At 35.1% G+C, this 18,006-nt stretch overlaps 1 protein-coding gene across 1 annotated transcript in view; it reads right to left on the minus strand.

Moving 5' to 3' along the window:
* The window catches only part of COL24A1 (collagen type XXIV alpha 1 chain), a 364,074-nt gene that overhangs the window by 29,345 nt on the left and 316,723 nt on the right, over positions 1 to 18,006 (minus strand). Inside the window, exons 47-52 of the mRNA XM_064279962.1 lie at positions 11,663 to 11,770; positions 9,862 to 9,969; positions 9,716 to 9,769; positions 8,906 to 8,968; positions 5,366 to 5,419; positions 1,508 to 1,543 (exon numbers count right to left, since the gene is read on the minus strand). Coding sequence (XP_064136032.1) covers positions 1,508 to 1,543; positions 5,366 to 5,419; positions 8,906 to 8,968; positions 9,716 to 9,769; positions 9,862 to 9,969; positions 11,663 to 11,770 — 423 coding nt within the window. The remainder of the gene's footprint in view (positions 1 to 1,507; positions 1,544 to 5,365; positions 5,420 to 8,905; positions 8,969 to 9,715; positions 9,770 to 9,861; positions 9,970 to 11,662; positions 11,771 to 18,006) is intronic.

An 18,006-nucleotide genomic window follows, 5' to 3' on the forward strand; every position in this document is an offset into this window, starting at 1 on the left:
TTTAGAGATTAATAAAGTTCCTTAAACATTAATGGAATCAAAGGAAAAGAAATGATAAAACGATACTTAGTATTTACTCAACAATAAACACAGGATAAACTAATAATTTTAATGTGCCAGTTAATCCTTTTAACCACCTAAATTTAATTGCGTGCTCTAAATGCCAGTGTGCCTACCTCCTGCCACCCCATATACCTTGGGAGTGTGCACCACATTTGTGAAGAGCCCTGGTGGTGAGGTGGTTAAAAGCTCAGGCTGCTAGCCAAAATGTCAACAGTTCTAATCCACCAGATACTCATTGGAAACCCCATGGGGCAGTTCTACTCTGTCCTATAGCGTTGGTATGAGTTGGAATTGATTTGATGGCAATAGGTTTGGTTTTTGTGTGTGTGTGTGTGTGTGTGTGAAGAGAGCTAGGGCAACTGACAGAACAAAATATGAACAGATTAATGACACTTTATCAGCCTAGAACTAGAAATACCTGGTAATGTCTTAATTTTAGGCAATAATATTCATTTATTTATCAATTCATGCATCATATATTGCCTATAATATGCCAGGCTCTGTTTTAGACACTGATGGCCAGTGTACCAGACAAAGTTCCCTGTTCTCCTGAAGTTTACCTTATAGTGGAGTTAGAAAACAAATAATTTCAAATTATAATAAGTGCTATGAAAAATCAAAACAGGATATTGTGGAACAGAGTGACTGGGAATAATATGAGACAGGGTGGTCAGAGAAGGCCTTTCTAGCCAGATAATATTTGAGCAGAGACCTAAATCATGAGATAAAGCCAGTCCAAAGTGAAAGAGTTGTCTAAGCAAAAGAAAGTCATGTTGCAAAGACTATAAATAAGGTAAGCACAGTGGGCTGGGGAAAGTGGTATATCATGAGACTGGAAAAGCAAACAGGTCAGGTCATGTAGGGCCTTCTAGACCAATGGAAGGAGATTAAATTTTATTCTAAGTCATAGGGAGATTTTAAACAGGGGAATGATATAATCTGATTTTTGCTTTAATAATATCACTCTAGTGCTCTAGTTTTATGGAGTCCTGTGGTTAAGAGCTCAGCTGCTAACCAAAAGGTCAGCAATTCAAATCTACCAGCCACTCCTTGGAAACCCTGCAGAGCAGTTCTATTCTGTCCTATAGGGTTGCTATGAGTTGAGATTGACTTGATAGCAACAAGTTTGGTTTGGTTTTTTGGTTCAGTGCTGGCAGGACATAGTGGGTATATACCCAGAACACCCTGGCTTCCCAAAATAATTTCAAATAGTGATCTGGCAAGAATATGATCGACATATTCTTAAACATGCTTAAAGTTTATCAGGTTTCACTGTGATATACCCCATAGGTTAGTTCTACTTCCTGACAACTACTACCATTTTATTTTTATCCTACAAATGTCAGAGATATTAGAGTGAACAAATCAGACAAGGTTCCTACTTTTATAGAATTTATGGTCTAATGACAAGTGATAATATAACCACAAATTTAGTTAAACTTACAGTTTCACCTCTAAAGCCTTTTTCACCTCTGGGTCCCTAGAAGAAAAAAAAAAAAAAAAAAGACATTAGTTCAGTGTAGTTGAGGTTGTAGATAGAAACATGACAATTTGTGTTTTTTGAAAAATTTTCTAGCTATCAAGACTCTTTTTATTGCTGTTGTTAGGTGCCGTTGAGTCGGTTCTGACTCATAGCAACCCCATGTACAACAGAATTAATACAAAATCTGTTCTTTTTTTTCCCTAAGTAAAATCAAAGGGGAGAAGGTAAACAAAAAACCAAACCCGCTGCCACTGAGTTAATTCTACTGCCACTGAGTTAACTCTAACTCATAGCGACCCTACAGGACAGAGTAGAACTGCCTTATAGGGAGCAGACTGCCACACCTTTCTCACACGGAACGACTGGTAGTTTGAACTGCTGAAATTTTGGCTAGCAGTCCAGTGCTTTAAACACTGTGCCACCAGAAGTCCTTTTTCCTAAGTAAAGCAAAACAAGGCAAAGCAAAGCAAAGCAAAACAGAAACATTTTAAGAATTCATTATGCTGTCTGTTTTGCTATCTCTAGCTCTATATTAAAACCAGACTGGGATAAAAAGCAGTTCTACTCTGTCCTATAGGGTCACTATGAATCAGAATTGACTCGACAGCAATGGGTTATGGGTTGGGGATAAGAAGCTATTTATTCATTCAATTACCTCAAAACAGTTGATTTGACAATTACATGCAAAACAGTTTAGAAAGGAAATTATCAGGGTAAATTCTTGTAATATTTGCTTCCTTCAGTCTTTGAAAACCCTGTTTCTAAGGTGGCTTCTTCCCCTTCAGCTTCTTTTCCTACTCCTTTTCAGCTGCAGCTCACAAATTTTGATATTTTGTATACATTTTCATTTAGTTCAAAATAGTTTCCAATATCCCTTGAGACTTCCTCTTTGATTCATTGGTTATTTAGAAGAGTGTGGTTTAATTTTCATGTGTTTGGTGATTTTCCTACTGTTGTTTTGCTATTGATTTCTAGTTTAATTTTACTTTAGCTGGAGAACACAATTTAGATGACATTGATTCTTTTAAGTTCGTTAAAATTTATTTTATGACCCCAAACATGGTCTATCATAGGGTTTGTATGGGAACAGATCACCAGATCTTTTCTCCCAGGGAGTGGCCGGTGAGTTCTAATTGCTGATCATTCGGTCAGCAGCTGAGTGGTTATCCATTGTGCCACCAGGGTTCCTGGTTAATGGGTGTGTGTATTTATATTTTCAACAAATATCTTTCCAAAAAAGACTATAATCTACATTTCCACCAGTGATAAATGAGAGTACTGTTTTCCCTACATCACCTTCTAAGAGGTTAGATGGAGATCTAATTAACCCCACTATTACTTTATTATTTCTCTGACTAAAGGTGAGTATCTGTTCAAATAATTACTGGCCTTTTGTATTTATTTTTCTGTAAGTTACCTATTCAGACCCTTTGCTCATTTTTCTACTGAGTTTTATTTTTTCACATGAATTTCTAACAGTTCTTTGTATATTAGTCTGTTGTATGCTTTGCAAATAGTTTTCCCCAAACTATGTTGATTTTTTGACTTTATGGAATATTTTCTTATATGAAATTAAAAAATTTTCAAGTACACGAATATGTTTTCTTTTATAATTTATAGATTTTCTACCCTGTATAAAAGATCTCTTCAATTCCTAAGCTATATATTAGTTTTCTAGATAATTTTTCTAAGATTTTTATTCTTCCATTTTTTATGTTAAAGTCTTTAGAAGTTTATCTAGGATTTATTTATTTTTGGTTGAAGTTAGGTACCAATTTCTTACAGCAGTAGTATGACTGAAATTAATTCCATTTCCCTTTTCTGACACTGGTTTAGCAACAGGCATGCAGCTAAATGCTAGTCAATTAGACATAAGAATCCAATGTGCGACTGCTGGAAAAGAGTTTTGTTTTTCCCAAGATAAAGCTATAGATAGCTTTCTCCCCTTGGATGATAATTATGTCCGAATGTGATCCTGAAAAACTGTAGTCATCCTGTAGCCTGATTATGCAGCCAATGTTCAGTTTTACAGCAAGATGACTCCAATTCTGGATGGCAGAGTAGAGTTACGGAAAGAACCTGGTCTAGGATAACATGATTGAGTCACTAAATTAACCAAATCTGAAGCCCTTCCTATGTCTACACTTCCTCTGATACATTTCATTATTGTCAAAGCTAGTTTGCTTCACGGTTTCTATTACTTGCATCTCAAGTCATCCTAACTGACATACCATTTTTTTATTATTAAATTCCTACATATTCTGAGATCTATTTCTGGACTCTAGTCTGTTCCACTGATTTATTTCTTTGCACTACCATAGAGTTTATTTATGATGACTTTGTAGTATGTTTTCTTATTTGAAAAAGGAATTCCCCTCCCCCCAACCCTTAGCTCCCCGCCACTGTTTTCTCTAAAATGTTTTTGGCCATTTGCAAATGCTTACTCTCTCATAATGAATTTGTCCTGGAAGTTTCTTCTTAGAACGGCAAAAGAGAAAATGGAAAAACTGATGCGCATACTGAATATTATAAGAGTCTTTAAAAACTATAAACAAAACAGCAAGATATTTTAATTGAGCCATTTATTTATCATAGTTTCCTTGACTAATTAATATTTCACATTTTTCACAGAGGAGACCATTCAGTAATCAGAACAGTATGTGTTCCTTAGCTTGCTGAAAAACTACTCACAGAAATATGAGAATTCTCCCACTTACAATCTTTCACTTAGACTCTATAAATCTGAGTGGTAAATGCTGAAAGTCTAGAAAAATGTCGAGTTATACACTTCTTTTGCTTATAAATCCAGTAACTTTAGTGTTGTATTTAATACTTCATGCATTCTATTTTTACATTTTTAAATATTATGTGTCTGCATGTAATACTTTCAAAAAGAATTCAAAATATTGATTCCTTGTAAAGAATGATTCTTCCTCACCAAGTCTCAGTTTGACGCTTTCTATTGAGTTTCTCGTTTTGTGTGTTTACAGTATTATAAGTATTGCAAACTCTCCCATAAAGCTACCGCCTCTCAAACCACTGTCTTGTTTATCTGCTTTATTTCATAGTGAAATTTCTACAAGCAGTGGTACATACTGTCTCTATTTCCTCCCTAGACATAGCTTGGAACTGAGTGGAAAGAGCACTGGTTTTGAAATAAGAAACATCAGTTATGTAATTCACTAGCTGTATCACCTCGAGTGACTAGGTGAAACTTTATGAATCTCATCTGTTAAATGGAAATAATATCTAGTTCAAAAGTTTGCTGTGAAAATTTGAGAAGTTATTATTAAATATTTTTATATCTTCTTTATTCTTCACTGCAATCACTATTCCATCTTCCACTCTAACTTATTCTTTGAAAGATCACTATTGACTACTATTTTCTTGGAACCTCGTCTATCTAATGTCGTTCTTGGTGGTTTTTCTATTCCTATGAATTATTTCTTTCTTTTCTTTACAGTGGGTACTTCTGAAGACTCAAATCTTGCCTGTCTTCTTATCTTTTGGTGTGTTTTCTCCTTCAGAAAACTGATCCATTTATATTGCCTTAATGATCACCTATATGCTTCCCCCAGTTCTATCTTCCCTTCTCAGCTCTAGTTTTAAGCACTTACTTCACCTTTTCACATATCTTCTTCATTAAACACCCTCTAAGTTTGAAGGAATCATCTTTCAGGAGAAAAAATACATCTATTTTTGCCCTTTGCTTCTCGAATACCTGGGGTGATATTTGGAGTATTATTTTAGAAGTACGATTAAAGAAAACAAAAAGAATATGAAAAAGAAAAAAAGAGACCTGTATTGTGACTAACTTACAGTTCTACCTGTGGGACCTATTATACCTTCTCTGCCAATGGGACCAGTGTTTCCCTGTTGGGGTAAAAGAAAAACAGTGTTATTTCCAGGATAATTTAGAAAAATCCCAGAGAATTTCTTGTGCTATGAGTCGGAAACGACTCGATGGCACTGTTTTTTTTTTTTTTATAGTAAAATAGCCCACATCTATACGATTATAGTTTTTATTATAACATAGCATTAGTAGAAATAGTAGTAATTTTGGTTCACACTCAGTGACATAATCCTGCATATTACCATATCTTTCTGTATCAGGAGAGTCACTTCTGTTCAATTCCTAACAAACTGATAAATCAGCATTTCATAACTTCGATGACGCCATTTTATATATGGGTCATTACATAACAAATGGAACTACTTTATGTAAAAAAGGACTATGTAGAATGGTGAACAAATTGGTGAATATATTTCTCTGGAGATGCTGAGTGAGCAGGTGTTTGAGTGACATGCAGCATGGAATAGAGAGAAGGCACTGACAGCACGAAACTTTAGTTTCTTCACCTGTAAAACAGAAATAAGAATGCCTACTTAACAGGCCCATGAAATGTGAAAAGTGATTTTTTAAGCTGTAAACTGTTATTTGGTTAGGAAACTAACTGAATAAGCTGGGCTTCTGGTCAGCTCCTCCTAAACTAGGTATGGACTCTATCACTTCTCAATGACTATATATATCTCTGAACCTTCACCCCCACTCCCAAGGCTGCAAATTTCAGTTGTTGCAGCTCGCACTTAAGCTGGGATACATAAATGTACATATCTAACCAAAAAAAAAAAAAAAAACCAAACCCAGTGCCATCAAGTCGATTCCGATTCATAGTGACCTTATAGGACAGAGTAGAACTGCCCCATAGAGTTTCCAAGAAGTGCCTGGTGGATTTGAACTGCTGTCCCTTTGATTAGCAGCCATAGCACTTAACCACCATGCCACCAGGGTTTCATATATCTAACAGGTTTCTTTTTTTCTAATTCCTGCAGAGGTATAAGAAATACCACCAATTAATATAATTATAATGTATATGGTCTATTGATAGCTGTAATAAAGTAACTGAGATAGCTTTAATATTAAATTGACCTAGAATGAGGAAGATTACCTGATACTTTAAGAGTAAATCTAATAGAAACACTTTTTAAACATAAAGATAATTTATAAATATGGTGCCCAAGTCTCAAAGATCTGTAATCGAATAAAGAGATTTGATTCCTTAACCTCATCAAATGTATCCTCTAGAATGGCTTATCATTAAAAAATAATGATGAGAAAGCACCGAACTAATCAACTGAACTGTGATCTGACTCTGAAATAATGATTTGTTAAAAGAATGGAGAGGTATACATGGAATCTAGATAAAGTAGACTCAAAGAGCAAACCATCATCTATGTTTATCTAGATGTGCCCAAAAGACATGGCGCTATGATTTTAATGATGGGTACTAGGTATCTACATAAATATGTCTTTGAAATGGAGAAGAAGTTATCCAGATTTCCTAGTTTTAATTAATTAATTAATTAAATCATCAAATACTTATTGATAGCAGAATATGTGCTAGGTATAGAACTAGGCACTGGGCCACTTAATATCCATTTTATATTCTAATTTTGCAATTAGCAAGCAATTTTCTAATATATGATTTGGTTGGTACAATGAGTTGATTAGATGTGGATTCAAATTTTGGCTCCTCCACATACTAGCCATAATTTGCCTTGAGCAAATTACCTTTCAGGGAGTTAGTTTCCTCACTTATAAAACCTCTCACAGATTTTCATGAGGATAAAATGAGATAAGGGAAACAAATTGAATAGCAGTATCTGGTACATAATAGACTCTTGATAAGTATTAACCTATTAGGACTTTTTGCCTGACTCATATTCACTTAATAAAGAAATATCTGCACTTAAAGATAAGTAGTTTGTGAGCTAGTTACCAAAACTTTACTATTTGTGAACTGATTAAAATTCTGGGCAAGCAAAGTAATATAAGCTCAAACTATGGTCCACAGAGACCTAACACTCTAGAAGACCCTGCTTAGGACAGGTGCTAGGCAGGAAGACAACTTTTTGACAATACCGTGAAGGATTTAATTAACTGAGAATTTAATAAAACAAAAATGAATGGATTTAATTAGCGGGGAACGTAACGTAAATAAGAACTTAAAGGCAATATTTACTATAGAGGAAAAAAAAACCCCACTGCCATCAAGTTGTTTCCGACTCATAGTGACCCTATTGGACAGGGTAGAGCTGCCCCATAGGGTTTCCAGGGATGTACATCTTTCTTGGAGCAGACTGCCACATCTTTCTCCCACAGATCAGCCTGGTAGGTTTGAACTGCCAACCTTTTGGTTAGCAGCTGAGTGTTTAACCACTGCTCCATCAGGCCTCCTCTGCTATAGAGAAGCCTAACCATACACAACCCACCTGTGGATAATCAAGAATTGAACTTTACATAAAAGTACCAACTTTCCATAGTTCTTCAGAAATTATAAAAATAACATACATTTACACCTGAAGAAGTGTTGAGAAGGGTCTTCAAAAAGTTGCCCGTGGCAACCGCTCTTTGTATTATTGAAAGAAATGTATTATAAGAGTTAGGGAAGGGGCATAGGATTTCAAAAAATTGACGTTTTCATTTAATATCTTGTATAAGAAACAGAAAACAGTGGGTTTCAGTTGTAAGGTTCTTATTCAAGATTCATTTCTCTTGCATCTGAATGGTTTCCCATCTTTCTCTCTGTTCTCTCCCATTTTTGCCCTACCAGTTGCTGTTAGTCATAAAGGTGCTACTACTAAAGCCAAACTAGTGTTTAAAACTTAATGGTTTTTTATTTTCCTTTGAGTTTATAGATCATCTCATCAATTAGGAGGCTGTGCTTAGTAAAAAAACAAAACAAAACAAAAAAGCAAACAAACAAAAACAACCAGTAATTGCTGATGGCTTGTTTATCCTATGTACATTCTCCATGGCTTGCAGTTCCAGAGAATAAAGAGCTAACTGGAGTTTTTCAGACTCTAATCTTTGTAACTGTTGAAGCAGCAACTCATCACTCTCTTGAGATGCTCACCTTCTAGCTGGAAAAACACAGCTATCAGGAAATATTTTCCAAAGCATGGTCTGAAGAGCTCTGGTCAAAGGCAAGCCTCCTCCAGGTGGTGGATGTGGGTGGTCTATGGTCTCTGGCTATATGAATTCTTATAAAACAATTTTATGTTTTCGTTTCTGATATGAGTTAATAAATACATTATCCACTTTTCATAGTAATTTTGACCTTTTTTTTTTTTAAGTGAGAATCGGGAAAGTATGGGGAGGAGAGGTCTAAGAAATCTTTTGCTCAAATATACGAACTGACAAAGGTTGAGAACCTTTGTATGTTCTCTAGTGAATTTCTATCTTAAAAGTCATTTTATTAAATTATTAACTTGGAGCAATTTTCAAGTTCTTAACCTGAGTCCTACAATAAGCAAAGAGCCACAATTTAAGAATACCTAGAATGACTTTATACTTACTCTTTGTCCAGTAGGACCTTTAGGTCCTGATATTCCAACAATTCCAGCATCCCCCTCAGGACCCTATAAATACAATTTTAAAAAAGTAAAAACAAATTAGCTTATATGAACATTTTACAAATAAAATACTCTTATCAATCTTTTAAGAATTGACTCAAAAAATAAAATGTGATAGTTAAGGATATGCACACTAAAGTATTTAGGAGGAATTGGTGGTGAAATGGTTAAGTGTTCGGCTGTTAACCAGAAAGTTGATGGTTCGAATGTACTAGCTGCTCCATGAAAGAAAGATGTGGCAGTCTGCTTCTGTAAAGATTACAGCCTTGGAAATTCTATAAGGCAGCTCTACTCTGTCCTTTAGAGTTGCTATGAGTCAGAACCTATTCGATGGCAATGGTTTGGTCTTTTTGGTTTGCATTTTCAAAGTAAAATGTAATTTACTTTGAAATACACCAAAAATAGAGGGAGAGGAAAGATGGATGGATAGATGGATAAGTACAGGATAAAGTCGAGTAAAATATTAATTTTAGAATCTAGGTAATATATTGGATGTTTACTGAGAAATTCACTCAACTTTGCTGTATGTTTGAAAATTTTCACAATAAAATGTCTGAAAAAAAGTACTGAGGAACAAAAGTAAACTACAGAATAAAATTGCTAGAACAACGCACGTATTAAAATTCAAATATATAACTCTTTGTACTAACTGAAATTTTGTAGATTAAAAAAATAAAAGCTCAAGAAAACTATTGATATTTCAACATTTATTTCCAGATATCTAAAAGACTAGCAGAAAATATATAAACATACTTTGGGACCTGGGAATCCTTGGAAGCCTCTTAAACCTTGAACACCATGTTCTCCCTGCAATGTGAAGAGACATGATAATCATTATTGTGTAACAGTGGTCTGTCCTGTAAAATAAGTGCTTGGAGAGTTTCTGAGTTGGCACATACAGGTTGCCCTTTCAGGCCAGGTTCCCCACATGGTCCTTGATCACCTTGTGCTCCTTGGTGACCTCTTTTACCTTGCATTCCAGGTTGACCAGGTAGCCCTTGTTCACCCTATGGATAGAAAAAAGAAAGATGATCTCAGTTTCAGAATCTATAAACATATAGACTTTTAAATGAAACTCAAAGAGACCAATCCTTAGGCATAATACAAGGCACTGAGGAAACCAAATTCTGCATCGTTATCCTCTGCACCAATATTTTCTACGCAAGCACTATCTAATTATAATGTATAAGAAGTGTAGCAGTGGGGAGAGAAACTTCTAGAGATTGTGGTGATACATGTGGAAAGAGGAGGAAAGGGAACATACAAAACTAGGAAGAAGATGGTGAGGATACAGAGGAGGGTAAGGGTGTGTGTGGTATGTGGGGGTGTGTGATGGAACTTACGTTTTATTTCAATTTATTTTATTTGAATTGATATTTGTTCTTTTTCCCTCCCACCCAGAAATGATTCAGTTATCTGATTCAGAAACAGAATGTGGTCTCCTGTGTTTTCAATTCCATCATTAAGGAATTCCCATTTTTTTTGTTTCCCAGTGTTCCTCTGATATAAACTATATCTTCATCTTTATCTCCTAAAATTTCACTTTAAAAATATACTTAATTACCATTATTTTATTTTTGAAAGGCATGGGTCTTTTTAATTTATTTTTGTTTTTGAAATGAGAGTTGGAATATCTTTCATGGCATTTCTAATAACAAACTTAGGAGTCAGATAGAGTTTAGAGAACATTAATTAAAGATGATGATTTGTAAACTTGGACCATATGTTCTTAAAAATTAGTAAATTAACCTTCACTGCCCTGAGACAAAGCTACAACTTTGAGACTTGACAAACATGGATCTTTTTTACTGAAGACAATTCACACACAAAAGAGGTCGGGGTCTTTCTCACATTTCTTTTTCCTAGCTTTAGCATTTGCTCATCTGCCTTGGGTTTTAGTAGAAAGGGATTATTTATGTTAAAAACATTAACATAAGGCTCAAATTGGAAACAGTAAGCATCTGGGTTGTCATTTTCAATTTATCTATGTAAATCAGAATACCTGGAAATTCTGTGTAAGTGGAATTATGAAAATCAGGTTAAGGGGTAATAATAAGCATGTCAATATCTTAATCTTAAGGTTTTATGAAATAGCTTTAGGCACTGGACAACCTGGAGATTAGCCCAGTGTCTAAAGTTATTTCGTAAAAGCTTTAGGATTAAGACAATCAAAGTCAATCTTGCATTGAGATACTTCTAAGAGAGGTCTTGTCTGGAAAGCCTGATGACATATGACAATATTCCATACATTGAATGCTAATGGAAGAATTGTTGCTATCACTTTGACTCTAAGAAATAATCTACACTGTTATCAGATTTACTAATTGGTTGTAGGGTCAAACTTGGAGGAAAAGGAAGTGTAACTGAGAAAGTATGTATCTGGAAATAAATAAGATTTCTCTGTTTTGGAAGAGAAGGTAGATGACAGAAAGGGAAGAAGAACCAAGATGAGTCATGACAGCGTTTTTAAAAGCATTTCCAGTCTTGGGCTAAGGCATTCTTTTGGCAAATTACATGCTCTGTGGCTATCACAGAAGATGAATATGTCAAGGCCACATACTTTCTTTTTTCCTAATGTGTTTTTACTATAAGCCAAATTTTATTGGAAGCTATTAATCTTATCCTGTGATCTAGCCATTAAACTCAGGCCAGTAAGGATCGCCAGTGCTGCTTATCCATCAGAAGAAAACATTAAAGTACCTTTGGGCCTAGAACTCCTGGGCTTCCTGGCAGGCCTGATGAGCCCTTTGCTCCTTGAGGACCTGGAGAACCTGCCAGTCCTGTTGTTCCTGGGCTGCCTCTGATGCCCTAAATAACACAGATAAGAAATGAAAACTGTGGTAGTTCCTGGATGATCCTCCAGAGACTTGTAAATTTAGGAGGGGCTGGTGTTCTGAAAGGCTGCTTATCAACACATTTTCCAGGTTTGGGAGTTATCCTGGGCTTCTTTCCAAGTTAAGTGAAATGTGCAAATAATATTTGAGAACACTGAGGAACACCCACCACTCATCTACACTCTCTAACTATAATTAGTGCAGTGATCTTGGGTATTTAAAATTAAAACAGGAAGGTAGTGCATAGTCTGCCAGTATCTTCTGACTTATGCAGCCTAGGGGTAAAGCATATCTACTGAATTCTAACTTTTTGTATTATGCCCTGGGATATATTAGAACTCTGTTAACTAATTAGTATATCCTTTAAGAAGAATATTCTATTCCTTAACCACACATAATTCCAGAAATTTTACTGTAAATAGTTTATGCTGAGAATAAATTTAAGCAAACAATATTTCCTTAAAGCCAAGTCCTAGAATAGAGGGTGGCAAACTGTGGCAAACTGCTGCATCCAGATCCAGCCTGCAACCTATTTTTGTACAGCTCATGAGCTAAGAATAGTTTTTACATTTTTAAATGGTTAAATAAAATCAAAAGAATAATATTTGATGACATGTGGAAATTAAAATTTCAGGATCTGTAAGTAAAGTTTTATTGGAACACACCTATTCTCATGCATTTACATATTGCATATGGCTGTTTTTGCACTATAACAGCAGAGTTGAGTAGTTGTGACAAACACCTTATGTGGCACTCTCCTCATTTCACACTGCTTCTTGTCACACTATAAAGCTCAGTGATACAGTTATAACTTGACAGTGCTTCAACTGGCACATATATTATCTTATGTCTTGTGATATTTTAATTATTTGTTTATTACCATTGCATACCCATCAGGTCAAAACAAGAAGAGAAAAATGGACTTGATTTTATATTTGCAGTGTGCTTGTAAGGCACAGTGGAATGTGTATTATTTTGTTATCAAATTTGATTCCAAAGTCTTGTGTTTATTATCCAATGATACTTTAGCTGTGCTAAAAGAATACAATACACAGCAACATTACCAGTCTGATACAATACACAGCTCATCACAATATCTCTCCCTCACAGGAATGCAACAGTTAGAAGAATTAAAAAATTTAAAATGGAATATCTTATCACAGAACAATTTCTGAGGCTGCAACTAAAGTAAGTTTCTGAGTGGTTTGTTAGCCCAGCAAAGAAATTTGTTGACTGACGGTGAGGTAACTAAATTGTACAGAGAAAATAAGCTTGTTTAAGATTGTTAGCCTTTTGGTAATAAAAGATTCCTGAAGATGTGAGGACATTGGGAGCAACATCAAGGGTCAATTAAAAAAATAAGGCAAATACTTTTAAGTGGTTTTCCTTGGCTCTTGATGAGTCGATAAATGTTAATGATGCTGCTCAGTTGTTTGTTCTAGGAGTCAATGCCAAGTTTGAAGTGACTGAAGAATTAATCTTTTTGAATAGCCTGTGGGGAATGATTACAGGTGAGAATATTTCTCAAAGAAATTGAGAAAATACCTGGAGTGGAACCTACTAAGATGATGAACCTACTAAGATGAACCTACTGAGAGTGATGAATCAGAAAAATGCTTATTGAACAAATTTAAAAAGCTTGTAAAAATATAAGGCATTTGAAGCTATGAACATTAATTATATTATGCATCATAAAGTACTCTGAGGAAAATATTTGAATCTATCATGTGTTATTCAACCTGTAATGTCAACAGTGAACTCCATTGGCTTGTGTGGGCTTAACTATCATTAGTTTTGTAAATTTTTGTCAGAAATAGAAGCTGATTATACTGACTTTCCCTACCACAAAGCAGTTTGATGGGTTAGTAGTGGTAAAGGTTTATTGAGGTGTTTTGAGACTGGTGTGGCACAATGGTTAAGGTGCTTGGCTACTAACCAAAAAGTTGGTGGTTTGAACCCACCAGCTATTCCACGGAGTGGCAGTCTGCTTCTGTAATGATTTACAGTCTTGAAAACCCTCTGTCTTATATGGCTGCTATGAGTCAGAATCACCTTGATGGCAATGGGTTTGTTTTTTTGGGGGGGGGGTAGTGTCTGAGACTGAGAATTAATTTTTCCTGAGTTAGAAGAACTGTCCTCAAGTACCATTACTGAACACTGAATGGCTTTGGAAATTAGCTTTTGCTGCAAACTTTATAATGTTTTTAAATTAATTCAAACTAAAATTACAAAGCAAAATAGAGCTTATATTTGAAACATACACTGTAGTAAAGTCATTTTGATGACAACTAATGTTTGAATCATGAATAATGTCACTCTGCTTTTTACACTTTCAATGATGTCAAAAAATAAAACGAGAATTGAAATCTCCGTTATCATACAAATTTGCAGTGAATATATTTTTTGAGATCAGTTTCAGCATTGTTTTTTGGACCTTGATGCAAGAAATGCCTGTATTTCAAAATGCATTTAACTACGCAATTGAGGAGTTTCCACATAACCTTCAATTGGAGATGATTAATATGCAATGTAATGACATACTAAGAGCAAATATCAAGAGAAGACTCAAACAGAATTCTATAAATGCCTTCCAAGCAATGAATATGCTCAATTAAAACCATATGCTCATGAAATATTTGGCACTACCTATCTGTGTGAAAATAATTTTCAAATATGCAATATGCAGAATACGTACAATCTTATTATAGATCAGCATTAACAGATGAACAGAAAGTTTTGATGACAGGGAACACTAACTATGAACTGTAATAAGTTAAATGTTATCCCTTCAAAAAGAATTCCATTCTTGTTACTAGTAGACTTGTATTAAAAAAATTGTACTCTGTTATTATATCTAGAATTTTGTCAATAAAAACATTGTGGAAATTTATTTTCTTTCTTGTTACATAAGTCCCTAAATAATATCCTTGATTGTGCCTTGTTAGGTGCCGTCAAGTCAATTCCGACTCATAGTGACCCTGTGTACAACAGAACAAAACACTGCACAGTCCTCTGCCATTCTCATAATCGTTATGCTTGAGCCCAGTGTCGCAGTTACTGTGTCAGTCCATCTGGTTGAAGGTCTTCCTCTTTTTCTCTGACCCTCTACTTTACCAAGCTTGATGTCCTTCTCTAGGGACTGGCTGCTCCAGATAATATGTCCAAAGTATGTGAGACATAGTCTTGTCATCCTTGCTTCTAAGGAGCATTCTGGCTGTACTTCTTCCAAGACAGATATATTCATTCTTTTAGCAGTCCATGGTATATTCAATATTCTTCTCCAACACCATAATTCAAAGGCATTAATTCTTCCTCAGTCTTCCTTATTCATTGTCTAGCTTTCACATGCATATGAGACTATTGAAAACATCATGTCTTGGGTCAAGTATACCTTAGTCCTTAAAGTGACACCTTTGCTTTTGAACACTTTAAACAGGTCTTTTGCAGCAGATTTTCCCAATGCAATATGTCGTTTGATTTTTTGACTGCTGCTTCCTTAGGTGTTGATTGTGGATCCAAGTAAAATGAAATCCTTGACAACTTCAATCTTTTCTCCATTTATAATGATGTTGCTTATTGGTCAGTTGTTAGGATATTTGTTTTCTTTATGTTGAGGGGTAATCATACTGAAGGCTATAGCCTCTGATTCATCTTCAAGTCCTCTTCACTTTCCGCAAGCAAGGTTTGTCATCTGCATAACGCAGGTTGCTATTGAGTCTTCCACCAATCCAGATGCCTCCTTCTTCATACAGTCCAGCTTCTCGGATTATTTGCTCAGCATACAGATTAAACAAGTATGGTGAAATGATACAACCCTTTCCTGACTTTAAACTACACAGTATCCCCTTCTTCTGTTGAAACGGCTACCTCTTGATCTATGTACAGGTTCCTCATCAGCACAATTAAGTGTTCTGGGATTCCTATTCTTCATAATGTTATCCATAACTTGTTATGATTCACACAGTAGAATGCCTGTGCAGAGTCAATGAAACATAGGTAAACATCTTTCTGGTATTCTCTGCTTTTAGACAGGATCTTTCTGACATCTGCAATAATTTCCCTGGTTCCACGTCCTCTTCTGAATCTTGCTTGAATTTCTGGCAGTTCTCTTTTCGATGTACTGCTGTAACTGCTTTTGAATGATCTTCAGAAAAATTTTACTTGCTTGTGATATTAATGATAATATTCAGCAATGTCCACATTCGGTTGGATCATCTTTCTTTGGAATAGGCATAAATATGGATTTCTTCCAGGCAGTTGGCCAGGTAGCTGTCTTCCAGATTTCTTGGCATAGATGAATGAGCACTTCCAGCACTGCATCTATTTGTCGAAACATCTCAATTGGTATTCCGTCAATTCCTGGAGCCTTGTTTTTTACCAGTGGTTCTTCAGTACAGCTTGGACGTCTTCCTTCAGTACCATCAGTTCTTTATCATATGCTACCTTCTGAAATGATTGAACATCAACCAATTCTTTTTGGTACAGTGACTCTGTGTATACCTTTCATCTTTTTTTGATGCTTCCTGTGTCGTTCAGTATTTTGCCTGTAGAATCCTTCACTATTGCAACTTGAGGCTTGAATTTTTTCTTTAGTTCTTTCAGCTGGTGAAATGCTGAGTGTGTTTTTCCCTTTTGGTTTTCTAACTCCAGGTCTTTGTGCACGTCATAATATTTCACTTTGTCCTCTCAAGTTGCCTTCTGAAATCTTTTGTTCAGCTCTTTTACTTCATCATTTCTTCCTTCTGCATGGGCTACTCGAAGTTCAAGAGCAAGTTTCAGAGTCTCTTCAGACATCCATTTTGGTCATTTCTTTCTTTCCTGTCTTTTTAATGACCTCATGCTTTCTTCATGTATGATGTCCTTGCTGTCATTTCACAACCTGTCTGGTCTTCAGTCATTAGTGTTAAATGCATCAAATCTATTCTTGAGATAGTCTCTAAATTCAGATGGGATATACTAAATGTAATCCTACAAGTAAGCAGGTAATGCAAATATGCTCTTTACTATAGCTTCCCAGACATGAACAATAAAAGTGCTTTTGAAAACATGATAGAGCTGTCAAAGTGCAATAGAAACTTTCTTAACCAATTAATCCCCCCCCCTTTTTTTTTTGTAAACAATACGAGCTGATGCCTTTGGCACACTGAACATCAAGGTAGCAGATGTGTCCAGGCACTTCAGCTACCATCAGTTGTACTAAGCAAAATACTACATATACTGATGAAATAAAAGCAAATAGAAAGCAAGTTGTTTCTATGAAAATGAGACGGAATGTTCTGCATATCTATAAAGGGGAGATTCTAAATAAAATTGCTTATATGAGGATAAGTATAAAAGATTAGGCAAAAATTACAAAAATCTAGAAGGATTTTGATCTCATTATGGTTCACAATTGTCTTTATGTTTTTGTTCCCTTTAAAAAATCTGGGAGTTGTAAACAGCACCCTCTGCAATATTGTTCACAGTGGCAATGAACTAAAAATAAAGTGAATGTTTATCAATGAAGGGATGGTTGAATAAATTATAGTATGACATGTCCAAACTATGAGATATTATGTATATATTAAAAAGAATGAATTAGAGCAATACCAGATGGCTTGGACTGATTTCTACAAAGAATTAACTGAGTGAGAAAACCAAAGATGCAGAGAATAACTATTTAGAGATCAAGTAGAGAAGAAGGCAGCAAAACAAAGTAGTTAGCTCCATTCAAGATTAACCATCTGAAAATATGTGCCAAATGTTTGAACTGGACATTATATAAAAATAATAAAAATTAAAAAATTTGTCAGCATCACTGAGGAAAAAAAGTTAATACTTATTGAATGATTACTATGTGGAATGCACTCTTAAACCCTTAACAAACATCATTTAAATCTTATAATAATCCTATAAGAACAGAAAATAACTTTTTGATTTTTTTTTAAGGGTTTAGGTGATTAGGAAAAGTGTTGGTAGGAGAAAGATAGAAGCCATGAGCTGAGAAACAGAAAAGAACAAGAACATATTTAGGTAAGTAAAAATCGTAATTAAACACAGTTGTGATGATGGTACATACCAATAATAAACTGGATAAAACCCTATCTGCATAACAGATTTATAAATTTTTAGCTATTAAGAGAGAATGCTATAAATCAAAACCACATTGAGATACCTCTTTACCCCCACTAGAATGTTTATGATAAAAACAAAGCAAAACAAAATGGACAA

Source organism: Loxodonta africana, chromosome 3 (genome assembly GCF_030014295.1).
Source record: "Loxodonta africana isolate mLoxAfr1 chromosome 3, mLoxAfr1.hap2, whole genome shotgun sequence".
Lineage (NCBI taxonomy): Eukaryota > Metazoa > Chordata > Mammalia > Proboscidea > Elephantidae > Loxodonta > Loxodonta africana.